The 26,810-nt window shown below is 37.0% G+C and overlaps 1 protein-coding gene across 2 annotated transcripts in view; it reads right to left on the bottom strand.

Annotated features, from left to right (window-relative positions):
* GRM7 (glutamate metabotropic receptor 7) overlaps window positions 1-26,810 on the bottom strand; it is a 902,461-nt gene that overhangs the window by 44,489 nt on the left and 831,162 nt on the right. Inside the window, exons 9-10 of one of the 2 annotated variants that reach the window (XM_015130351.3) lie at window positions 16,102-16,348; window positions 9,965-10,056 (exon numbers count right to left, since the gene is read on the bottom strand). In XM_015130351.3, the coding sequence (XP_014985837.1) occupies window positions 9,986-10,056; window positions 16,102-16,348 (318 nt within the window). In that variant the 3' untranslated portion in view covers window positions 9,965-9,985. The remainder of the gene's footprint in view (window positions 1-9,964; window positions 10,057-16,101; window positions 16,349-26,810) is intronic. The other variant, XM_015130352.3, reaches the window with a different exon arrangement.

The following is a 26,810-nucleotide window of genomic DNA, read 5'->3' as shown; positions in this document are numbered from 1 at the left end:
ACAAAGCCTTACTGTAGTCATTCTCTATGTACTGACCACAAACAAACTTGCCATCTTGCCTCCTTTTCAAGAACTAGGTTCAACTATAGAATGAATGAATAGAAAGCGTTATAAATAGCTTGTGAAAGGAATTGGGGAAACCTTCTCAACTAAGAGAACATCATTTCTGATAAACTATTTTTGTTAACTCACAGTATATACTGTACACTCTACAACGTAAATGGCTTTTTACTAGAAGCTACAAAAGAAATGGGTCCAAACACTCTTGAGAGATGTATAGATAATTCTTATAAGCAATGGAGAGTATTAAGAACAAAAGGAACTCTTTTATAAAGGACATTCTTATCCCTCTTTTTACCTTCTCTTAAGTTGTGGCTCAGTGCTATTTAATTTTTGTGATAATGGAAATGTTCTCTAACTTTGTAGTCCAATATGGGAGCTGCTAGCTATATGTGCCTGTTAAGAACCTGAAATGTGACTTGTGCAAGATTATTTAATTCTAATTAATTTAAGTAGCCACAAGTATCCAGTGGCTACTGTATGGATTGACAACTATACTTCAGTTGGTGATAGTCATTAAGGAGTAACAACAAATTATTTAGCATTCTATTACATGCCAATCACTGTTTTAAGCATCATGTCATATATATTAACTAATTTAATCCTAATAACTGCCCCATGTGGTAGTTACTAAGATTATACCAATTTTACAGATGAGAAAACTGATGCGCAGAGTAGGCAACATGGCCACATCACAATCTGGAGAATGACAAAGTTGGATTTAGAATCCAGGTATATGGGGCTCCAGCATCTTCAGTCTTAACCTGGGCACTAGACTGCTTCTCCATAAAATCATGGTTGATTTATTAACAGCAATAGTTATTGAAGACTATCCTGATCATTTTCACTATCTGATTGCGCAGAAAAGCATAGAAAGCATAAATGAAGATTTAAAAATCATATTCTCTTTGAGGACTTCAGGGCTAAAAAAAAATATGTAGACTTCCTTGGATAAGTGCCTTGAAATGATTGCATAAGATGTATCAACACACTTTGCCTACAAAAGGCCAGGCCTTGTGGCCGACTGAGTGCAGAAAAAAGGAATGTTGACCCAGCTTCTTATTGAGTGTTGTCATGGTGATTCAGCTTTAAACAAAGGTGATGCTATGTTTTTGTGCTCCAGTAACAGAGCTCAGCAATTAACTTTAGTTTTATTTAGTCTGCAACACCAGATTGGAGTCTCTTGAGAGAGGACCTTGACATAGCTTCTCACAGTACTAGCCTACAGAGGGGTGAATTCTTGGGTACATGGTAGATCCCACTTGTGCAATAAACCCAAATAACTTTTCAAAAATCAATCATTTTAATACCATGAAAAACACTTTGCTCTGTAAGTGATCACCATCACATCAATGCCATATTGCATGTGTTTCTTATCAAGGACAATTTAAAAAATAAAACTGTTTCCCAAACCTGGATGTGCATCAGAATCACTGAGAAGCTTGTTAAATACAGGTGACCTTTTGATGCCCACAAGGTTAGGGGAACAAATGATTTAAATTAGACTGAAGTATAAACTGAAATGTACTTCAGAAGGTTTGCTTTTGGCAAATTTTCTGCCATACAAAGGATTTTTAAAAATTGGTCATTGGCGTTTCCTTAAATATCTGAGTACTAACAGGTACTAATTTTTAAACCATGATGGTGAAAATGTTGAATGTATTTATGCCTAGAGTTAGGAAATATGTGTTGTGTTATGAAATTAAATGAAAACTAAGTGTGTTTAAATGTGATTTCCCAGATAGCTCATTTGACAATACAGCAAAATTTTGACTTTAAGGCACCATTGCTCCAAAAATGATCAATACTAAATAGGTTGAAGACAAGACTGGAGATGTATTGATATTTCAAGATGTATTAGAAAATCCTGCAGGTTATTCCAAACAAAAATTAGATGCAGATGGATTGCTTGACATTCTTAAACTTTATTATGTGTGTGGTACAGGAAGACAATGGGTACAAGAGACCAAATAGAAGAATATCAGATGGGAATCTCCAAAATCCTTTCCTAGAGGAAATAGAAACAGAAAATCCAGTTAATTTGAGATGATACCATCAAAACACTGATGGTTAACATTTGAATTGCCATTATGCTAAATTCTGATCTAAGTCCTTTACCTTTATTTATTTCTCACTACTACCATATGAGTTGATATTTTGCAGATAAGGAAATTTAGACACAAAGAGATGATCTTTTCTAAAGAATCAGCATTCTCTTGCTTGGCACTAATGATAAAGTTTCACCTACTGATACCTTATTTGATTTTCTTTTCCTGTAAATGGGAATGGGTCAGAACCCCCTATGAATGCTACTCTTCCTGCTGACTTGACCCAGAATAAACTGAGAATCCAGTACCCAGGAAGAGACTGGCTTTTCAGTATTGCATCACAGTAGATCACAATAGATCACAGTAGGGATCTCTTCTTCATTTGATGTCACTGATGTCTTCCTTAAATAAAACTCCTAGACAAGATTCTAGTGGGCCATGATCTCAAGACATCTCTGGTGCAATTTCCTTAATTATGCTGGAATATTAAGAGGATGTTGCTGGCATGTGATGAGAACTGCCCATGACTAAACTCATGCAAACAGGATAAGGTCTCTTTCATTCAATAAGTTCATTGGTGGGCTGGGTAGCAAAGCTTCCTTAGGACACTTAGAAGGACAGATACTTGCCTCGGACAATCACTTGACTAGATGCCAGTGCAGATGGTCAATTGCAGTTGCATTTCTCACCTGAATAAAAACAACAGCTCAAGTCTCAGTCTGGACTTTGGCAAACCACGGGAAATTAAATGCAAATGAAATTTGCAAGCATGACAAAAATGAGGGCAAGAGGAATTAAGTTCCAAGAACAAAAATGTAGCATTTTTCATGCTAACCCTAGGAGGCCAACTTAATCAAATTTTCAGCTCAGACTGATAATGACCCTGGTGGCCAGTTTCTTTGTAGAGCTTTGCGATGGCAAAAGCAGAGAGAAAAGCAGGTGATGAAGGGGTGGGGGAATTAGCTTTTCACATTTTTGTTCCAGGGATTTGCCATTTTTTAATGCTAGCAAATCTTCTGAGTTTAATTACCTTTGCTCATGTTTCCATGCCAAACTTGATTACCTTAAGCAGAGGTGAGTCTGCTTATAACCATCTGTATATGAAGACCCATGGCTTGAACTCTGAATGGCTAAACTTCACTCAGGATGACCAGTAGATGTCAAATATGATCATCAATGGATTTCAATGAATTCTGAGAATTAAACATTTCCAGTTCCAGCAGATCACGTTCTTTGTAACAGGAACTACAGTGTTTAATTTTTTAGACCATCCAAAAAAAAAAAAAAAATCCAAGAGGAAGTGAAATTATATCCAGTGGTCTTTGCAATACCATAAAGAAAAAAAAAAAAGTAAGATGCATCTCACTCCACAATGGCCCTGAAGTCAGATTATGTTTCCCTCCTTGAAACCCTGGAGGACCTATCTAATTTTTAGCAAACTGAGGGCCTCTAGAATCAACTTATGAGAACAAGAAATGATGGCGAGATAGATGATGTAGACTGAGACATTTCACCCTATTCCATTCCATTTCAGAAAAATTCATTAGAAAGACCTCTGGCCGCAAGATCTGAGTACAGGTGTCTACTCTGCCACTCATTAATGTGTGCTACTAGGAAGTTAATTCACTGCTCTACGTCAGTTTTCACAACTTTCAATAAGACCTGCCTCAACAGATAGTTGGGTACATTCTAAACTTTGCAGCAATAGTGAAAATATGATGAAAATTTCAGCATATTATTATTAAATTGCTGCAAATGATCATGATAGGCCCTTTGAAGACTGAGATGAAGGAGTCTGGCCCTCCAGGGTGGTCCCATATTTAATATAAGTGCAATAAAAGCCAAACTTCAAAGTATCAAGGAAGATCTCTGAGAAGTTTTGTTAATTGATTTTTTGGTAGGATCCTAGCTTCTAAAGGAAACCAAATGTGTTTTTATGAGCTAAAATTAAGGGAATCTGTTCCACTCAGTCATTATTCTATCACTCAAGACATACCCCAGAACTATTATTTGTACTTAAAATGCTCTTCAGCTTGCCAGCTGGCCAGGAGCTACCTGTCAAAGTTAATCACAGGTAGTGGTTCATATATCAGGTGGTATGAGCCTATCTGGCCCACAGCAGCTTTGCTGAGTGACTGATAGCCTTCTCTCTCAATTTCACCAAGCCAAAAGACTACTAATGATGCATCAAAAGGCCACAGTAAACTGTCTTGAAAATAGAAATTGTTGTACCTAGAGAAAAGCTTGCCTGACTTTATTGGCAATCCTAGATATCATGACTTCCAACTCTAAGAGTTTATGATAGACAAAAATGTAACTAAAACAAAAAAGAAAAAAGAAAGCCAATTAAAATAAAACACAGGGCCGGGCAAGGTATCTCATACCTGTAATCCCAGCACTTTGGGAGGCCGAGGTGGGTGGATCACAAGGTCAGGAGTTCGAGACCAGCCTGACCAACATGATGAAACCCCCTCTCTACTAAAAATACAAAAATTAGCCAGGCGTGGTGGTACATGCCTATAATCCCAGCTACTTGGGAGACTGAGGCAGGTGAATCACTTGAACCTGGGAGGCAGACATTGCAGTGAGCCGAGATTACGCCACTGCACTCCAGGCTGGGTGACAGGGTGAGACTCCATCTCAAATAAATAAACAAAATAAAATAAAGTAACACAGATGAGCAGAGACCAACAATGTTATCTTATGTACCCTGACATATGCACAGTCAGCCCTTACAAAAGAGAGCTTTCATATACAGAATCTCATGCGACCTCCATGGTACCTCATCAAGATTAGCTTATTTCCATCTTATTAAAGAGGAAACTGAGGATTGGAACTTATCCACAATCAGAGATCCATTAAGTGATGAAGCTTTTGCTACCCCAAGTATCAGAGTCAGGGTGGGACTTCCAGTCCAGTTTTTCTTATTCTTGGCCAGAGAAAAGGATAGCACATGCAAGGTTATGACCAATACTTGGACCAACACTTACAGAAAATGGGGTTGCTGATCCATGTCACGTTTTTCTAAGTGTTGGGTCAGCTCAGGAAGAACAAGCTTTGGAAATGTTATCTCAATCCTCTTTGTGCAAGCTGAGGTCCTCAGAGGTTACTATGAAAGAGGGCAGAGATATAAAGGGAATTGAAAACTAATCTTCAACTTCAAAAAAAATGAGAATAGTCATGTAGATCATAGAGAGAAATAATGATTACCTTTGATTCCTAGAGAAAGTTAATTTAAAGTGTAATCCAAGTTCCACTGTACAGCCAAAAAAAAAAAAAATCTGCAAAGTTGAGATACATCTTTAGTAGATGGAAACAAGTCACAAGGGTCACCTCTCTTGAATATTGGGAAGATGCTCATTCACAATAATTGGGGGAAAGAAAGATTTTGGAGATTAACTGACCTTGGTTTAGGATACACAGTGTTTTTTCAATGCAAATGATATTTGGTATCATGATAAAAGGCAAAATCTGTCCTGAATGACAGTCTCTAAGGAAATGCACTCAATAGTCAGAAAACCACCAATTTGATTGCTTATGTTTTTGTGTTTACCAAATTAGAATCTGTAACTATTTAAAGCAAATCCTTAGGATCCATGTCCAATGGAATCTTTCAAGTTCATGTGCACTTTGAAAGTATAGATATCTGTGGTCCGTGAAATAATATAGGCATAAAACTTTGTTGGTTTATAAATGGGTTTAGCACAACAAAAGAAATTAATTACACAAGCCCAGATGTAGCACTGACACCCATTTTAGGAACGGTACCTTAGAACTACACCATATTTTTGAAACCTGTGACATCAGGTTTGTACATTGTCTTTTTAGGTGGTCTTTGTGACCTTAGAGGCTTTATCTGGAAGAATATAATTCCACCTACTGAGGCTGTAGACTTATTATTGCTTTTATAATATTTATTATTGCTAATAAATATTCACTTATAAATGTTTACTGTGCATCTACCGAGTTCTAGGTAGTAGGAGCCTTTGGTATGGGAGGTATTGTGCTCCACTCATTCCAAGCACATTTTCTCACAGCCTAGTACTTACTAGCCCTTGTACTTAAAGGCACAAAGACAAAGGATATTCAGTATTACTATCCTCAGGCTGCTTCCTGCATTTCATTCCCTAAAACTATCTGCCTCAAAACCCAATAGCCTCACAGAACTGCTTTCTAGTACCAGAACGTGTCATATTCTCTTGTACTCCAGGTTCTTTGTGTATACTTTCCCCTACCTTGAGTGCCTTTCCTTTTATGGCTGCCTGGAGCCCTTTATCTTTTAAGAGCAGCTCAAGCAAAACATCCTGGGTGATGGCCTCCACCTGCAGCTTGATGGCACTTGGTATATACCTTGAGGAAGAGCCCTTGTCACCTTTGAGTCTATTACTTACCTTTGAGTCTTCCATCAGATCTGAGCTCCCTGAAGGCAGTTCATGGATGGCCCGGAGGAGAGGTGCTTGGCAAATATTTCTTTGATTGACCCAATTTAAGGATACTCAGTAAAAAATCTTGACCAGATAGGGCAGTGCAATGCATATATGTAAAACTTGACATAGTTTTTGTGACTTTGAGGTATGATGTGTACATTTCTTTATGCAAGAAATGAGAGAAGTAGCAGCCATGTAAACATTCATCCAGTTCTTTAAGTTGAAGTCAAGTTGCAGAACCAAGACGGCAGATATTAATTGGATTTTGAAGATATGCTGAGATATCAAACCTTGGCGAGAAAAATGATGGTGTCTCACAGACCTCATAGGCAGAGAGAAATATGCCAAAATGATTTATAGCTGCATTTACTCCCAAGGTGATTCAGTGTCAAAGGTCAGATAACATATATTCTTTGCTATATTTATAGTGTTTCAAAGTGAGTTTTAAGAGGAGGTGGTCTCCAGTTACAGCAGAGATATCACATTGAATGTTAAAGAGGGAGAGTCCCAACATGATACGAAAACTTGCACTGCACAGTTGCAAAAAGCTTAAAATTGCCAAATAATCCCATTCATTACAAGAAATCAAATATGATTTTTATAATATTCAATAATGGATGTCAATAATATAATTCATGTGTTTGGCATTCTCGCAAGGCTTAATTATACTCTCAAAGTTTTTTTTATCAAAATATCATCCTAGGGTGTGAAAATTTACCTCCTAACAAAACTTATTTCTTGACCCAGCCATGGTGATGATGCCAGATTAATTGTGCTTTTCATTTTGTGCCTAATTGCATTTCGACATAAATGTCATTAGGTTGATAACACTTTGCAGAGTTTTAAAATTTATAAATATTCATGTAAAGAATGCAGAAAGTATTGATTCTGCAGATGCCTGGCTGAGAGTGGTCGTCACATGAGAGTGCTTTTAAACAGAGGCATGTTATGGAATGCATTTTCAAACCAGGCTTAGGTTATGTTCCATCTGAATTTGAACCTACTTCATTCAAATCCCTATAAGCAAATATTTACTTTGCTGTAAACATTTTACTAGGCTTTGTTGGGACATGATGCCTGACACTAAGTTTTAATAGCACAGTAGTGTGAAAGTTTACTCTTGAATCTGTGATATTCTTTTTACTGTCTTGTCTCCCTGAAAGCAATCACTTAGAAATGGATTTGAACACATAACATTAAGAGACTTCTTTCATTGACCTTCCAAGTTTACTAGTCTCATTATTGACCCGAAAAAGTAAATCACCTGTTCTTTGAATTAATGTAACTTAAACCAACTTATATCCCCAATTATTTTGAAGCAGTTCTACAAAATGTTTATCTTTAATATTTAAAGTCACATTTAAGTTGGTCAGAAAAGGAGACCAAATATAATTATTATTTGCATTTGGAATACCATTGTGAAAACAAAGACGGGAAGAAATAGAATAATAAACTAATAAAAGCCCTATGATATTGACATAGGAAACAGACCAGTCCACATTATTAAGCAATTATTCCCCTCTCATGATGTGACCTCACTACGTTCTCTCATCAAAATCTTTGAAGTAAGACAGTTCTTGCTACAAGTTCGAATTTACTTCTAACCTGTATATCCTAAAAGTATTTTTTAACCAAAAGGTTGACTTAAAATATTTTCATCTGACTCCCTTTAAAACCAAAGGCATCAACTTAGAAAGGAACAAAAGAGAATTTTTAATGGATTGAGATTAAATCTATCATTTTTACCCAGGGAAAATTCCTTCTTATTTATTCTTAGTCAGTCTCATGTAAAAAGACTATTAAAGTGATGAGCTCCAGTGTTTTGACAAGCACTTGTACTACAAAAAACTTGAAATCTCACTGGAATACAGTTACATATTCACTGGGAGGAAAGAATGCCCTATTTAAAAACTAGGACAGATCATGTTGATAGGGAAAAAGGAAATAACTATGTGAACAATATACCCTAAATTAAAGACCGAGTTGCTGGCATCCATCTAAAGTCAACAGAAAATGTCATTACTCTTTGGAAGTACTCTTATCCTGTCTTACAATAAATGGATAAAAGAGAGAGAGAGCACAAGACATTATTCGTATTCAGAATTCTATTACACAAACAAAGATGGGAAGAAACAGAACAGTTATCTAAGTCCCATGTTATCAATGTAGGAAAGAGAAAGACCAGTCTACATTATTAAGCAATAGTTTCCCCCTCCCGTGGTATGACCTCACTGCTTACTCTCTTGGGATCTCTCTAGAGAGAGGTCTCTCTATTTTATAAATACAATAGGAGGTTCAGAGAAACTCAAAAGATAATGTTTTACTCAAAGCCACCACATGACTTGAATAACGTATTCCATGTTCTCTACTGTATATTTTTCCATAGTTTGGAATGCCCTGTTCCACATGGATGAGGATGCTTGCCATAGCAAGTGTTGTTTTCCACTGTCTTGTAATGTTGCTTAGGCTGAAACAGGGAGATGATAATATTCTTTCAAAGTACATTTTCTTTAGTGAGAGCCTAAAGCAATACAAAAGCCTCTGTGGTGAATCCATTATTATTCTTATGCCACCCCACTCATGTGGTTGGTTCACACATCACACAATACATCATCATTTTATCTAATCTATTTATTTGAATACCTTTGGCATTTATTGGTATTCTTGGGTATAACCAGCATTGAAATTAATCTTTAGATCTTTGTGGTCTTTCACTGACCCTTTCTCTGCTTTTGTGTGATGAGTAAAGTTGGTTCAGTATTTCTCAAAGGCAGAACTATGAGCCACAAATCATCAACATATTATCAATCCCTACCAGTAAATCTATTTATTTTCTGCAGAGAAAGAACCAAGACAATTCAGCCAGTAAACCCATTTATTTTCTGCAGAGAAGGAACCAAGACAATTTTGAGTTAAAGATGGTAAGGCCATCTGTTGCTATTTCAATGGATACATTTTAGTGTACACTTCTTTGAAGGTATTTAGTAAAAATAAACCAGAATAAATATTTCACTAGGTTTGCCTTTACTAAGCATCCCTCTTCTTTCCTTGTAGGTTTTCCACATTGCCTTCTAAACCCACAGTAGGAAATCATACATTGAGAAATACTGTGAAATAGTTTCTCACCACTGGTAGTTTTAAAGTAGAGCATGTGTCAGAATGACCAGCAACAGCTCTCTGCAATTACTGGCTAGCTGTTCAGGAAGACAAATGTGTACATACTCATAAACACATTCTTTAGAAAATTAAGCAGGCATACGACCAATGGCAGCTGCTGGCACTAAGCTTATCAAATAGATCATATTTGAAAATTTATTTCTTCCTATAGATATATTTTCAGGTAATCATGCACAGTTTCCATGGAAACATTTCTAATTCTCATTGGAGACAAGAACACATAAATAAATAAGAATTAGATTGTTTTCTTACCTTTTGGAAAGCAGTCAAAAGCTATACTGTTGGTGGGATAGTGTACCAAGTAACAGACTTTTGTACACTCTTTCTTACTGGTGGTATACAGTCTACAGGAAAAGTAAATATATAGGTATGTATAAAATAAATGTGCACATGATATTATGTTTTATTATTATTATTTTCCTTTTGGGAAAAGGCTGCGATAGAGACCATACACATTATGCCCACACTTTTGGTGGGTTCAGTAGCCTTTGGTAGACCAGGTCACCTCAATTCAGGTACCTCTGAACATGGGAGTACTGGTGCCTCTTGAGTTAAGGGAGTTGGGTTTTACTTGCTTGAGTTGAAACAGCTGAGGGAACCAGCCCAAACATAATTTATCTATCTGCTTAGAGCATTATTTTCTTCTTCTTGCCAGCCCTTTTTTCTCAGCCTAGTCCAGTCATGCTGTCCAGCCTGTGTGGTTAGTCCAAGAGGATGAAACAAGTAACATAATGTTGAGAATGTTAGGGATCCAAACAAATGGAGAAGCAAAACAAAACAAGAACCATAACAAATTAACACAGCACAGAAGTGTGTTCTAGAATTTTCTAGGAACCATTATTTGTGTAGAGTTTTGGTGCCCACATCCATTTTCCAGCAGCCTGAGTTTTCTTTCTTTTCTTTTTTTTTTTAAATAACATACCTCCTTATGTTGACAGTCCTATTTTATGTAATAAATTTATTTTGTTGAGAACAGCACAAGTTGTTATTTATGTATTTTCCTTATTGTAGATGCAAAATGGTAGCACAAGAAAAACACCATCAGAATACAATTCCATACCTTATTTCGTATTTTAGGTGCAAATTGTTATTCTTCTAACATGTGCTTCATCATACAACGTGTTAATTGGCTTAAACCAGTCTTTTATGTAGTCTATGTCCATTTTCTATCCCAGAGTGAGTTCATCAGTCATACATCTCCACATCCAAAAAAAGGGTTGTCCCTCGCTGTCCACCTGCCTGCCATCTCTAGTTGCTGCTGACCTGCCAGAATAAACTCTCTGTATCTAGCTAAGATCCCTGAAGTATTTCTCTGCACTGCTTGCAGGGCATTAGCTTAGAAAATGGATGGTAGCTTAAAAGAAAGGTAGCTTAGGGCCAGGCCTCTCTTCACTATGCACTGTGATCTTTTACCAAAGAAAGCATGAAAGCCAAAGACAATTTACAGAATATCTTCTGGTTGATACCAGTCCAGGTGAAGAAGGCTGTGGTTCTTATCCACCCATCCCAATAAAGCCATGCTGCCTCTTAGTTAATATTATCCATCCAACTTGAAAAGGATCGTCGTGGCCATCAGTAAGCCATAGCCCAAGCACAACCATGGCATCTTGTTTATCTGGCATCTACAAGTTTGCCATGAACGTACATCTGCCAAGTGAACTGCAGAGAGTGCAGGGAAACATTCCAAATTCAGGATGCAGGTGGGAGAAACAGTGTGAGGTACCCTTCTTCTTAGACAGGAATGTGAGAAGGCATCATCTTGGCCAGATATACAGCTATCCAAATGAGGCCAGGTTCTTTTAAACTTTTAGCAATGGAAGTCTTATTTGCATAAATAAAATTCAGTAAGTAGCTGAGCTACAGCCCTATGCCCTCTGAGCTTGCTGTTTTTCAATCTAAGTGCAGAGACCAGCAAGAATTGGCCCAACTGTGAATATCTAATATGCCAGCAGTGCACAAATATATTGAAATTTTGAGATTTACTTTTCGTTTATTCCACACATAATGGAGTTTTTCTTTCATACAATGGACTGTTAGCTAAGGAAGCAAACTAACAGGATAATTGTATTTCTTCAGGAAAAAAATATGGTAGTATAAATGTCTTCCTATATTAAGACAGCAAGCAAATTCATTTTATGTAGACATGTAGTTGCAGTGTGGAGTTGAATGAGTAGAAGCATGCATGCACCAGATGGCAAACTGCAGTGATGGAGCAGAGCTGTTAAAAATGAAAACACTGAAGATTGAAATACATCGAGACTAAGTGTTTAGAGCAACAATGAATAAGAGGACATTTCTGTTCTACTATTTACTTTGCAGCTCATAGTATAAACTCTGCTTCCTCTCAGACATCCTCCCTCAGAAAAAAATTGTACAGAATTTGCCTATTGGAGAGACAAATTCCTTTTTCAAGTGCATGAGTTGTTTTTGTTTGTTTTTAACCAGTCAGCTTAAATTCAGAAAATAATGTCATTTGTCTCTGTTATGACAGTTAAGATACTGGAGATAATTTTAGCTATATTTGGCATTAAACAGAATATTATAATGTTACCTAGCATAGCATAGTCATGTCTGTTTTTATTAATTGAATTTTTCACTATTGTTCTTTTCCTATTACACGTATTTTTGCCTTGCTGGGGACTGGTTTTTCAAACGTCATTGCTGTCTATGATGTTACTTTTTCCCTATTAGTGGCTCATTTTGAGATCATTTTAAATGACTCTTTGTTTGTATGTTTGTCTTATCTCAAATGTTTTATTTCTTTGAGTTGACTTTGTCCTAGATCAGTATCAACGCTAAAACTTTGGAAGCTATATCCAATGTGGACTCAACTTGAGTTTCCTAGAATAAAATCCTTCTCAATTTCTAGAGCGACACTGTCCAATACAGTAGCCACAGCCACAAGTGTGTGTTTAAATTTAAATGCAATGTAAATAAAGTTTACTTAATTAAAAACTAAGTAAAATAACAAATGTATTTCTTCAGTTGAGTAGCCATATTTGCTTACTCTATTAGACATCACACACACAAAACATGACCATCACTGCAGAAGGTACTAGTGGACAGCTTTTGTGCAGATAAGCTCTTTGGATTCTTTTTTGGGACCTTTCAGAGCTGGGTCATCAGAAACCCCAATGTTTGGAGGTACATGAATCTCCTCCTATGGTTTAGCAAATATCTAGTTAAGTTTTCATGGTGTTTTAGGGTGTGTCTACACAATAACAAAAGAGCTAAAGCAATTAAAAAAATCTTTCCAACTGGTAGTGAGAAAAAGGCTCTATTTCATTTTATTTTTCTGTATTGTTTACCTTGGCTCTATGTAGACACTTAGAGCAACAACAAAAACCCTATGAAACTTTTTCAAGGAAAGAGATACCAAATGAATTCCAAATGGAATCACTGGAATATAATTTTTGAATTAATTAGATGAGGCCTCTACCTGGGCAGCCTTCTTTGAGCTCAGGTTACTCCTGTTTTTGTAGACAAAACAAGCAATAATACGTTACAGTATGTTTAAAGAATCTCTCACCAAACATCATTATATTCAGCATATACAAACTATATAACCAAAATAACGAAACCAAAAGAGTAATTCCTGCATTGGAATTTTGACATGCCATTCATATTCTAAGAAACAGAGGAGCAAAGAGGAACAAGCGTGGGCTGAAGAGTCAGACCTGGGTTTTAGTCCAACTTCTGCTGTTAACTACATGTGTGGCTTTGGTAATGTTACTTAATCTTGTGAAGCCAAGGTTTCCTCAGTAAAATGAGAATAACAACATCTATTCTATAGATGTACTGTGAGGAGTAAGTGAGATATTCCACACAAAGCATTCCGCATAATGCCTATTTCAAAGAGTATTTTATGCTAGCATTAGCATTAATGTCAGTGTTAGCATTTTGACAACCAATGTCATACCCAAAAAAAGCCTCAACAAGGATTTCACCTTATCATTAAATAGCAACAGTAGTAATGTTTTTTGAAAGTTAATAATTCTTAAATAGCATAGTATCGAATTGTCTAAACTCAAAACTTCTAATTTCATCTTTTTTTCCCCAGTACAATTACTTCCAATTATGTTTGCTGTTTATTGACTTTGAACAGTATCTAGTTAAATTGTGTGTGTGTGTACAAAAATAAAGCTGTTATTGGAATATTTGCAAGATAAAGGTTTTATGGAATGCAAATTTGACAAAACAAACTATAATTAAAAGCCACTAATTATAAATATACATATATATATTTAACAACACAGGTATAGGTATAATAAATGCACACATATGTTCATGTAAATTCTTCTTCTTCTTCTTTTTTTTTTTTTTTTTGAGACAGAGTTTTTCTCTTGTTGCCCAGGCTGGAGTGCAATGGTGCAATCTCAGCTCACTGCAACCTGTGCCTCCTGGGTTCAAGTGATTCCCCTGCCTCAGCCTCCTGAGTAGCTGGGATTACAGGCAGGCACAACCACGCCTGGCTAATTTTGTATTTTTAGTAGAGATGGGGTTTCTTCATGTTGGTCAGGCTAGTCTCGAACTCCCGACCTCAGGTGATCCACCCACCTTGTCCTCCCAAAATGCTGGGATTATAGGAGTGAGCCACCGCACCCAGCCATAAATTCTTCTTTTGAGGATTTAGTTTTATCTACCCTGTGATGTTTAATGTACATTTAACTGCACCTTTATATCTACTATATCTTAATAAATTATGCTGAAATTTATTTCTAAGCAAAGCTTTTTGCCTCTTCAGGAATGGAAGGACACTGACATTTAGCTGATATAGTATTTTCTAGACAACATATTTTATGACACACTTATGACAAAGTCATTCTCTCTTTTATACATAATTTTATTGAGTTTTAGAAAAAGCTCAGTGATTCTTAAAGCCACATGGCTAGTAAATGGAGTGGTTTAGATTTGAACCCAGGTATGTCTCAACCCAAAGCCTCTTCCTACATCACACTGAATGTCACAGCAAGTCACCATCTACTTGCCCTCCTCTCAACTGGCCACTTGCTCTGGAGACACAACACAGCCTATCATTCATTCTGTTCCTCCCTTCTCTCAGTATGTTCCTTTAGCCTTGTCCTAGGATGTTTTCTGTCAAAAGTCAAAGTGGGGCCCACAATGTTGTTAATTAATCATGTTACTTTGTCTACATATATTCAAAATATTTCACAACTTTCACTCAACTATTCGTAAATAGAGATAGGTCAAAATCACAGTTCTTTGTGTGTAGTGTTTGTCAGGAGCAAACCCAGTTGGCTTCTTGGTTTTTATTAAAGATATCTCTCTTATTTCCAGAGCAAAAAGGATTTCCTCAAGAGTATTTAAAATTGAGACTTCCTTCTGTTTGGCATTAAGCCTTTGACAACAAGATCAGCTTCTAACTGAAATATAATATGTCATGAATGACTTAATGGATAACCTGAAATCCCTTCTGCCTTAAACAGAATAAGTATCACAAATATTTGAATCTGCCTCATTCTACATGCAACTAGCCAAAATATTCCTGGAAAACAAATCTTAAAACTAGTATTTTAAATCTGAAATGTACTCTTACCACCATATTGTTAGTAAAGCTAGCAATTAGGAATTCTAAGCATTTAACCTTTGAGCTGGTCTTGTGTTATTTACAAAGTGATAGCTATATGCCCATTTTACCTGGGGACATTTGCAGGCATGACTAAAGGGTCCTAGAGTTTTGCAGATATGCCATATAATAGCATCTTAAATCGAACGTTTTTTTCCTTAATTTCTTCCCTAAGGTTTGTCTTGCATAGAATAAAACTCTTCTCCAGTGGTATGGTAGACATTGTTTTTCCCACAGGACGATGCCATTGTCATGGTAGTATCTGGTCCTGTGTACTTGGATTAAAGTTTGACAACTTTTTCCAATTTTTATATGTTTCTAGAAGACCTGATGAGTAAAAAATAACTTTTTCAACATTCACATGCTAAAGGAAAAAAGTTATGCTTCCAAAATTCTAATTTATTCCAGTTTTATTCCTACCAGTACAGTTCATTAGGTATGGAAGTTTCCCTGACAAAAAAGTTGTTGCCTTAACAGGAAGGGTGCAAGAAAGAACAACCTGACAGGTGCATTTGTCAGTTGGAGGTTTCAGTACCAGAGGACAAGAAGCAAGGGAAGGGGGAGGCTTCACACTTCTGAAGCAGAGCCTCCAAAAGCTCCTTTCCAACAAGGAACAAAAAGAAAATGGTGGCAGGAATGAGTCAAACTCAAAAGAGCAGAAGTTAGCATTCACCAAGGCAACCCAGTCCATATGACAAGAACGATCACAGTAGTTCTCCAGAGAGGCAAGCACACCCACCCCACCTCTTCTAAAGTTTCTTGATGCAGGATGGGAAGATGAAAGAAAAGGAGAGTTACTTACTGTTTGGGTCTACATTTTCACAGAGCTCTGTCTTTGCCTCACCGTTGGGTCTGTCACTGGGTTTGTGTGACAGCCTCGATGACATGGTGGCTGCTGTGACTACCGCCTTGAAGCTTCGCTTCCGTTTCTGGACATTGAGTTCAGGGTGGAAAATGATGATGTATACTTTCGGCATGTATAGCATCCCCAGCGCCACTGACGCACTTAGGTTCATGGAGATTGTAAGCGTGGTAGTTTGTATGTAGAGCTAGGAGACACAACACACAAGGCACTATTACAAATAAAATGACTGCAGAGGGAGTCTGAACACTTAAAGTGATGTCAAGAATGACTATGGCTAAGATAAAAAGCAATCTTCAGGAATTTTGATAAATAAAGGAAAGGACAATGACTCTGCACAGTTATTGGAGAGTATATGCATATATTAATTGATTGAATGCTGTTGGGTCAATCCATGCACTAGAGAAGTCTCCTATATTAAAGTTCAGAGTAGTCTTGCCCTAGAGAAGTCTCCTATATTAAAGTTCAGAGTAGACCTTTAATCATAGTTGAAGGACTTCTAATCAGAGTGTCAGCTAAATATAAAGACATGAAGACCACAGAAATCTGTAATCTTGATTAAGGTGTAGTTAAGTTTTATCTTTCATACGTGTAAAAGAAGGTTCACGCTCCATGATTTCTTCCTACATTGAGATTCTGAGGCCTTTTGAGAAGTCTTTATCTTAATATATGTCTCTTTTTATATTGTTTTCTAGAAAGGCATACCTTTTCCCTATTTGCTGAATAGTGAGTTGAGTTTCTCTGAAAACTAAGACCTTCTTGTTTAATTCTGTCTTACAAACCACAAATGACAAGTGAACAAGACCTAGTGATGTTGGCTTGTCCACTCTTTATATTGTCAAATTACTAATGAGATGCAAAATTGTATTCTGGAGTTGGGTTATTTGCAGTTTGGATGGTGCCCCTATTTCTGTCCTTGTCTCCTATTGTTTCCTCAAGAAATCAGATCAACTAATTGCTTGCTGTCCAGTGTAAATATGAACAATTGATGGTAGAAGAACGTAGGGAAGTGTGTGATCCATAAGAGTAAAGCTATAGGCAACTTGCCTTGGTCTAGTTGTCTACAATATGCCCTACCATGATCTAGGACTCCACCACCCCACCCACAATGTGTTCAGTCATACTTGTGTTTTGCATGACTTCTAAAGGCTATTTAAATGGAACAACCAGCAACCATTGCCTTTTCTGTCCATGGAAAGCCTAGTTCCTTGACAATGGATTCAACTATGGTATTCCACAACTGTGCCTTCTTATTGATTGATGATAAAACCCCCATTCTTAAGGGAGTTCACAAGGCCCCTCATGGTTTGTGCTGGTCTACTTTTTTAGACTAATTGTCCACTACTTCCCACCTCCCTGACCCCCTGATCCCCTGTCTTGCCTTCCCAGGGTCCCATCCATTTGTGCCGTCCTTTAGTTCGTGAATGAACTGTACTCATTCGAATAACTTTTCTCCATGCCCCTTTTCTTTATTTTTGTTTTCCTATGTATGGAATTTTCCTTCTTTTCTTCTTAGCACACCCATCCTAGGCTGCCCTCACAGCCTCAAGTCTAGGCCAGCTTCTTTACTGATACGCTCTCAAAGGACTTCTTTAGATCATTTGTCTCCATTGCAATTATGCACTCAGTACCTTGATCATTTTTCTGCCCATTTTCCGGCTAGGTATTAAGTTCCATGAAGGCAGGATCTGTCTCTCTGGGACATTATTATGTCTGCGAAGAAGGCACTTGATAAATATACAATGGATAGGCTCATGTGTTTGTCTAATGGACACCTTTTTCCTACCTATAACTCACTGGTTAAACAGCCTATCTCTAAATATACAAAAATTTCCATTAGACATATTGGCTGCCTGGACATTTCTGATCTTAATTCTTCAAACTGAGGCCATACTGAAATCAAAGACAACTTTGCCATCTTGGCTGGAAAAAAATACAGTTTTCTAGCCAACATTAATTTGAATATGGATGTCTCCAAATGGTTAAAAGGAGCTACCAGCTGCTGACTATAATACATAATGAATGTAACACAGAAAGACAAAACAATGTTGAATTAATGACTCTTTAAAGTGTGAATTAGTTCATATTTTTAAAGCTCATATTTCCCTACTAGCATACCCTTAGACTTTTAATGTCATTCCACCCTGCCAGCCTACACTGTTCAAGAAAGGCTTAACATGGTCATAGGGCATTATAGACATAGGCAATTTTTGTCACCACTATCACTGTACTTATGAGAGATTTGCAAATCATGGCTTAGATGAAAAAGGAAAGGGATGTCAACAAACCTATGGGATCTTAAGTTTTGTTTCTGTTTTTCTGCTCATGAGTGAATTTTGCAGTTTATGAAATTATTCAGACTTATTAATGTAATTATAAATTATACAAGCATATATGCTTATGTATATTTGTATGTGCGTATACATATGTTTTCTTTTTTCAACTTTTAGATTCAGGGGTACATGTGCAGGTTTATTACGTGGGTATGTTACGTGATGCTGAGGTTTGGGGTATGAATAATTCCACACCCAGGTACTGAAGATAGTACCTAATGTTTAGTTTTTCAACCCTTACTCACTCTTCTATTAGCCCATAGTGTCTATTGTCATCTTTATCTCCATGACTACCCAATGTGTAGCTCTTCCTTATAAGTAAGAACATATGAGGGATGTGATTTTCTGTTTGTGTTAATTCACCTAGAAAAATGGCCTACAGTTCGACATGGTTTTGTTCTTTTTTATGGATGCATAACATTTCATGGTATAGATGTACCACATTTTCTTTATCCAGCCCACTGTTGATGCACCTAGGTTGATTCCATGTCTTTGCTATTTTGAATAGTGCCGTGAGGACGTGCGTCTTTTGGTAGAACAACTTGTTGTCTTTTGAATATGTACCCAGCAACATACATACTTTTTCTTAACAAAGACTACTTAGCAATTTAGGACTCTACAACTATGATGTTTATTTTATGAAGTGTTTATTTTCATCATTTTTAAACTAGAGACCATCAAGACTTTGATTTTCATTTAAAAAATTTTTACAGTCTCTGGTAACACTTCAAAAGTATGTGAAAACTGAAATAAACTTCACTAATCATATTTTTTCTACAGCCCCTCTACCCCTGAATCCTCTTTACACACATAGTGGATAAGAATGCAGATTCTAGAGCTAGCCTGAGTTCAATTCCCATTTACTAGTTTTGTGACCTTGGACAAATTACTTCCCCTCAGCTTCTGCATAGTGGATAAGAATGCAGATTCTAGAGCTAGCCTGAGTTCAATTCCCATTTACTAGTTTTGTGACCTTGGACAAATTACTTCCCCTCAGCTTCTGCATAGTGGATAAGAATGCAGATTCTAGAGCTAGCCTGAGTTCAATTCCCATTTACTAGTTTTGTGACCTTGGACAAATTACTTCCCCTCAGCTTCTGCATCTGCAAAATGGGTATAATAGTACCTACCTCATAATGCTGTCTTGCTTGATGATTAAATAAGTATTTATAAAGTGTTTAGTATAGAGCCTAGCACATAGTATTAATAAGTAATAAGTAAGCTTTTTTTTTTTTTGGTAAGACAAAGTCTCCCTTTGTTGCCCAGGTTGGAGTGCAGTGGCGTGATCTTACCTCACTGCAACCTCTGCCTCGTGGGTTCAAGTGATTCTCCTGCCTCAGCCTCCCGAGTAGCTGTGACTACAGGCATGTGCCACCATGCCCAGATAATTTTTAGTAGAGATGGGATTTCACCATGTTAGCCAGGATGGTCTTGATCTCCTGACCTCGTGATCCTCCCACCTCAGCCTCCCAAAGTGCTGGGATTACAGGTGTGAGCCACCACACTCAGCTGTATTTTTAAATAAGTATAGTCATGCATCACTTAATGACAGAAATGTGCTCTAAGAAATGCATTATTAGGTAATTTGTTATTGTGTAACCATCACAGTGTACTGACACAAATCTTGGTGGCATAGTCTACTAAAGTCCTAGGCTATACAGTTTAACCTACTGCTCCTAGGCGACAAACCTTTACAGCATGTTACAATCCTGAATACTGTAGGCAATTGTAATACAATGGTATTTATGTATCTAAATATAGTTAAACATAGGCCAGGTGCGGTGGCTCACGCCTGTAATCCCAGCACTTCGGAGGCCGAAGTGGGCAGATCACCTGAGGTCAGGCGTTCAAGATCAGTCTGGCCAACATGGCAAAACCCCACCAGGTGTGGTGGCAGGTGCCTGTCATCCCAGCTACTCAGGAGGCTGAGCCAGGAGAATCACTTGAAGCTGGGAGGCAGAGGTCGCTGGGAGGCAGAGGTCGCAGAGAGCAGAGATCGCACCACTGCACTCCAGCCTGGGGGACAGAGTGAGACTCCATCAAATAAATAAATAAATAAATAAATAAATAAATAAATAAAAAGAATAAGCATGATTAAATATAATCTGTTTATCAAAATCTCATTATGTGGCACATGACTATATGTAGGTATGAAGGCTAAGAAGGCTTTAGTCTACAGAGATCTCAGAGGTATTGGTCCACAGGGACCTGCTCCCACTAAGCCTAGAAGGGAAGCTAGGCTGCTGACTCTTTGGCTTTTGGTGAGGTGGGAGGCTCACATTGAAGTTATGAGTTTTCATCCCACCATCTTCTTTAGTACATTCTTTAGTAAATTATGGCATATCTATATTTAGTCCCATGGTTGTTCTTATTTTACCTGATGCTTATTGTATAATGCACTACCCTATTTAAGGTTAGGCATTTCACATCACTTTCCTTTATTTGTAATTTCTTTAGAAATGTAACAGTTGATGATCATTATCAGTTCCTTTTGTCAAAGTAGAGGTAAAGGAGTTCTTATGTACAGAGTTTTACTGAGACCAAGGGCTGTCCTCCAACTGAGCCTAATCTGATTTTGGATGTTGGAGGATCATCCCCAAAGGAAAAAAAGAGCTTCCCCACCCTGGCCAATTATGGATGGCCCAGGTCTGCGGGGAGGACATAGACTGCCTTGAGATTTCCATATCTTGATAATTAAGCCTTAATTTTATCATCAACCTAAATGAATTTCCACTCCTGGGTTAAATGTGGCTTTTCTAACACCCACTATGTATAATTTAGGTCAAATAACTGAACAGCATTTAGGTAAGGAATTCAGAGTCAAGCCAGCAAAAGTTATGTACAGTATTCTAAAATACTTTTCTTAAAAGTCTGATGTGCAGAACCCACAGCTATAACTAGTTTGTCTTTCAGTTTTATGAATTATAAAATGAAAACCATAATAGTTTGTACCTCATATGGTCACTGTGAATAAGTAACCAATTAATATATGAAAATTGTTTAGCAGAGTGCCTAGAAAATAAGTACCCATGAAATGTTATCTGTTAATATTTATTTTCTGCCAGCTTAGGTTTCTGGGGTTTAGATCTAAGGATAAGGCTTTCACTGTAACCACTTTATATATTTTAAACTTTTCATGTATAGGTTATTAAGTAATAGTGTTTATAAAATCCACTCCTATTCATGTCTAGTCAGATGGAAATGTACCAGCAAATATTCTATTAAAGTGCACAAGGATGTGGTGAATTCAATGCCAGGCAAAGCTCATTTGAACATGTTCCATGCCATTTTTTCATCTTGGCCTAAATAGTTCATTGTTGGATAAAATATGAATGCATATCACAAGATGCCTTTATTGCTTTATAAAATCGTGTAACATTTAGTGCTAGCTGAGTTCCTTGTCTAATTTTCAATTGCTAGGATGTTAAGAAATTTGAAAACTTGTTAGATAGTGCTTACAACCAACTCTGGAATTTGCCAACTCTCCTGTGTAGGTTTCAGAATCAGTTTAATTGAAGAATATTTTGAGAGATTTCAAGGAAATCTGTTAATAATTGTAATAATCATGGGTCTTCAACTTTGAAAACCAGAGTATTCTCAGTACTGTTCAAAAAAACAAAAGGAAGTCAAGAAAAAAATTCACAGGGCACAGAGATAGATATAAGACTAGAACTATCAGGAAAAACCCAATTTCACATTTTTGAGAAATCGTCTTATTACTACTGATGTCTTTAATAATTATTATATTCCATAAAAATGATGTAACAATATATGAATACTAATGAATCACCACTTTTATCTATATAAAAATTTAATTTACTCAGAAAAGTGTTATGTAGCTATTTCATGGTGTCAGACCACTGGTTTAGGGGATGATTAATGCTTGACCATATTTGTTAGATCACTGTTAGCTGTAGTTTTCAGATAGGCTGTAAATGAAATACCTTACTCTTTCACTACTTGTACATTCATCCATTTATGGGTTTACCTTTTTTTATTTTTAGTATTTTTATCTTTTTAAATCTGATCAAACTTAAACCACACTAAGTTCACCATTTTTATTGAGATACAAGTGCCTGGACTGGCCCATGTGCTGTGCACACAAGGGTGAACATGCCAGGCATGCTTCCTGCCATCAGAGAGCTACATTCTAGTTGCAGGAGGAAGGCAAGAAAGACATCTATTGTACAACATGGTGACTATAATTAATAACAATGCATTATATATTGGCAAATTGCTAAGAGAGTCGTTTTTAAGTTTCCTTACCACACACACACAAATATGTGAGATAAATGAGTATGTTAGTTTTATTTAGCCATCCCACAATGTACACATAGTATACAATTTGTATTTGTCAATTAAAACATAAATTTTCAGCCGGGTGCTTTAGCTCACTCCTGTAATCCCAGCACTTTGGGAGGCCGCGGCAGGCAGATCATGTGAGGTCAGGAGTTCAATACCAGCCTGGCCAACACAGTAAAACCCCATCTCTATTAAAAATACAAAAGTTAGCCAGGTGGGGTGGTGGGTGCCTGTAATCCCAGCTACTTAGGAGGTCGAGGCAGGAGAATTGCTTCAACCCAGAAGGCAGAGGTTGCAGCAAGTCAAGATCGTCCCACTGCATTCCAGCCTGGGTGACAAGAGTGAAACCCCATCTCCAAAAAAGAAAAAATAAAAAAATTCAACTACTAAAGAATTCATGATGCAATAATTGCTCACTAAATCATTTCTTCATAGTGTATATTGTCTCTTGCTTTTCCTTCCTCTTGTAGTGCCCTCTGCTCACTGTTCTGCCCCTGATACTCTTGTTATATTTGATGCTCAATCCACAGGCATCCTCTACATAAACCATTCCCCATCTCCCCAGTCAGGACAATTCCTTTATGTGCTCCTTTCTGAAGTTATGGCTCATATAGTACTTAACCTGGTCTGCTTAGGAGAGGTCAGTCTGTGTGCTGTGAAGTTGCTTTGAAACTGCAGATTCATCCTGAATACACTGACCTCTTAGGGAGTAATTTGAGTATACCACAAAGTTCATGTTTGTAAACATGTGATTTCCTCTGCAAGAAACACTAGGTAAACATGGTAAGCTGCTTCTTGCAGAAGTCAGCTATGTGGGAATACACAAAATGCACACTCACGCCCAGGCTTCAAGCATCTGCCTGCAAGCCTGACCCTTCCATAGTTGTACAATCAACCTCATGCAGCAATCCTTCTGGCATCCACTTCCATGAACAAACTTTAGGTCACTTTTTATCAGGTAAAGTGACACATTTATTGTAGTATTCATGGGTTTCTTAGCCATTAAACATATGCAAAATCATGCCACTATTTTTATTAGGTTCTGTCTTTTTTTTTTTTTTTTTTTTTAAGTGTCACTGATGATGTTTCTCAGTGTTGTGTCTCTAATCCGGTTTCCTGTAAGTCCTGTGTTTTCTCCTGGGAAACTTTTGAATGGCATGGTGATCTTTTAAGAACACCTATGTCATGTTTCAGAAGAAATGACTGGAAAATAAACACGATGTCTGCTGCAGGGTATCCACTTATTAAATTCTGGTAAATCAGGAAGTTCTACACTTGAAGCAAGTATTAGGTATGATCAGTATTCTTGGCATTTAGCACTGTTTCAAGAAAAGCTATTATTTGTAGTCTGTTAGTAGCATTTTTTTCTATTTGTGTGCTTCTGTTTCCTCATTACTAGACTGGAGATAACAGTAATAGCTATCTCATAACATTGTTGGGATCAAAAAATGGTCTCTATAAATACACAGAACTGTTACTAGCATGTAATAACCACTCATCAAGGATGTTAGTGTTATTGATTTATTTATTGGCTATAACATGAAATAATTTATTTTCTACACTGTTTTTTTCCATTCAATCTTAATACATTTTAAAATGATTTTCTTCTTATGAAATCCACTGAAAAACAACAGCCTGTTTTAGGGGAAAAATCTCGTTTAGTTTGCTTCCATTTTGTTTGAAAGTATATTCAAACTCCTATTTCATCTCTCATTGACTATTTTATGAGAAATAACCAGTTTTGTATGTTCCCAGGTGACAGTTGAGAATTAGGACAAAAAGGCTTTAATGGAGTCTATCAGTGGGATCGGAGACGTTTCACAATTCTCATGAAATCTCAGTGACTATGTAATAAAAATGAAAAATGTAGCCAATGTTGTCACAGTAAAGAGGAAGGGTACATTATTATCTGACAGATGTTTGAAACATTCACATTATTACATTGAAATGAAAGTTCCTGGCAGTTAAGACCAATGTTTTCTGTCTTCACTACCTATATCCATTGCTTCCTAATTAGAGTGCTCACATATTTGTGAAATAAATGTCACATAGCTGAGAATGAGCCAGAATGTTTGCAATTGGGATTCTTTCAGCCATCCTGAAGGTCAGTGCCCTTAGGGTTTTTGCTTAAGTATGAAATAATATATGATGATGGAAGAACCCAGTATATAATGGAAAATAAAAATACTGTTTTTCCCCCTGTGGGGCAGGGGCAAGAGTTTGCATCCTTTAGAATGATGATTCAAGGGAGGAAAAATATTTTTGTTGTTAAAACTATTTTCAAATGTTGGCCTTGGATTATTAGTGGTGACTTTGGGTAAGTTACTTTACTTCAGGCAAATGATAAAATCAAGATTCAATGCCAAGATGTTTGTTACTAAAATGTCCGATATAAACTCCTACCTCATTTACCATTACCACAAAGACTTCCTCACTGTTCTGAATATTAAAAGAAATCATGTGTAAAGAGTAGGTAACACAGTCCCTGTCACATAGTGGTGCCAGAAATTGCAAGTGTCATTATTAGATGGCCTCATACTCTGCAGATAATTTTTATGCTATTCTACTTAGATCTCCTAACTTTGAATAGATGCCAGATAGGTAGATAGAGATATACTCACACACCAAATAGTGTGGGACAGGCATCTGGTCATAGAATGATGTATGATTAATGGAGGCAACTAGATGAGTATTGGACAAGACCCAGTTTCACTGTGTTTTGTTTTCTCATTTAATATCTCCAGGCAGACATGATATTAAGGCTACACACAATTGCATTCTTTATTTGTATAGACGTAAGGTGAGCGCTCCAGGTGAATGCAAATCAGTTTCTGGAGCATGAGATAAGTGATTATGTTCATGCTTGAAATCACCTGCATCTCAGTGCTTTGCTCTCCTGACTGGCAGCCTGATGCGGTGTCTATTCCCAAATACTGTAATCAGAGAAATGATGTTATTCCAATTGACCACATCCTTGGAAAAGTTTAGCATTCATCCCCACCCCATGCCATCCTAATAAGCTGCAAACCATCTTGATGGCCAAGTTTTCCAGGAAAGTCACTTCTGATTTTGCTGGGCATGTGCAAGCACAGCCTACGCACTCAGTGGTACACAGAATTTCTCTTCCCTAGCAGCTCTCTGACTCCTCAATTTTGATTTCAAGATGTTTTCCCTCTCCAGTTGCAAGGTAGGAATTTTACTCTCTTATGTAGACAATATTGGGTACTATTTGCCCTGTTGTGTTATCTAAAAGGTTATTGACCATTCCTGCTGGCTTGAGAGCACTAAAAATGTTAGATCTCTGGCTTGCAGGGATTTAATGTACAAAGGCACAGCATTTTCCCTATAGTTAGCCTGGAGAGACAACTCCTGCCAGAATCCATGGGCTCCCTTTAATCCTCTGCCATATTCATGAAAATGGAACCTAACAGCCTTTTTGTAGGAAGCTATGTCAGATTCTGTCTTATAATGTGAAAATGCTGTCTTGTACCTCACTGGGGAATATATTGGGTAATATACCATTAAGTTCTGTATTACTTTACAAGTCAACCAGTAAGTTTAAAAGACATTAAATCTGAGCTTAGTCAGTTTCTAAAGATGTGAAATACTCCATTTGTATTAGTACAATGCTGTCAAATCTTGGCAAATTTTAAAGTAATCTTTATAGTGCTAATGAACATAAAAAGAGAAGAATCAAATGGAAAACACTGACATCAAATAAATAGTTAAAAAGCAAATGTCCTAAACATTTCTTGGGCCTATTCAAACTTGTAAAGGGTTCATTAAAACTAGATCCAACAGTGTCATTGACAAGAAGACAATGTCAGATTCTTACAGAAACAAAATATATTCTTATCTCAGTTTTCAAAGCCATTGACAATGGCTTTCTGATGAACTTTGACAGGTTTTGATAATTGGATTCATCCTGGCCTTCTCTTTCCTCTTGTTAGTTCTGGTTCTTCTATTTGCTGATCTTCCTCTGTTGTTTTTGGTCTGCATCTTTCCTATCTTGCC

The sequence above is a fragment of the Macaca mulatta genome, chromosome 2 (assembly GCF_049350105.2).
Source record: "Macaca mulatta isolate MMU2019108-1 chromosome 2, T2T-MMU8v2.0, whole genome shotgun sequence".
Classification (NCBI taxonomy): domain Eukaryota; kingdom Metazoa; phylum Chordata; class Mammalia; order Primates; family Cercopithecidae; genus Macaca; species Macaca mulatta.
Note: the sequence above shows the minus strand (reverse complement) of the source record. Positions and strands in the feature narration are given on the sequence as shown.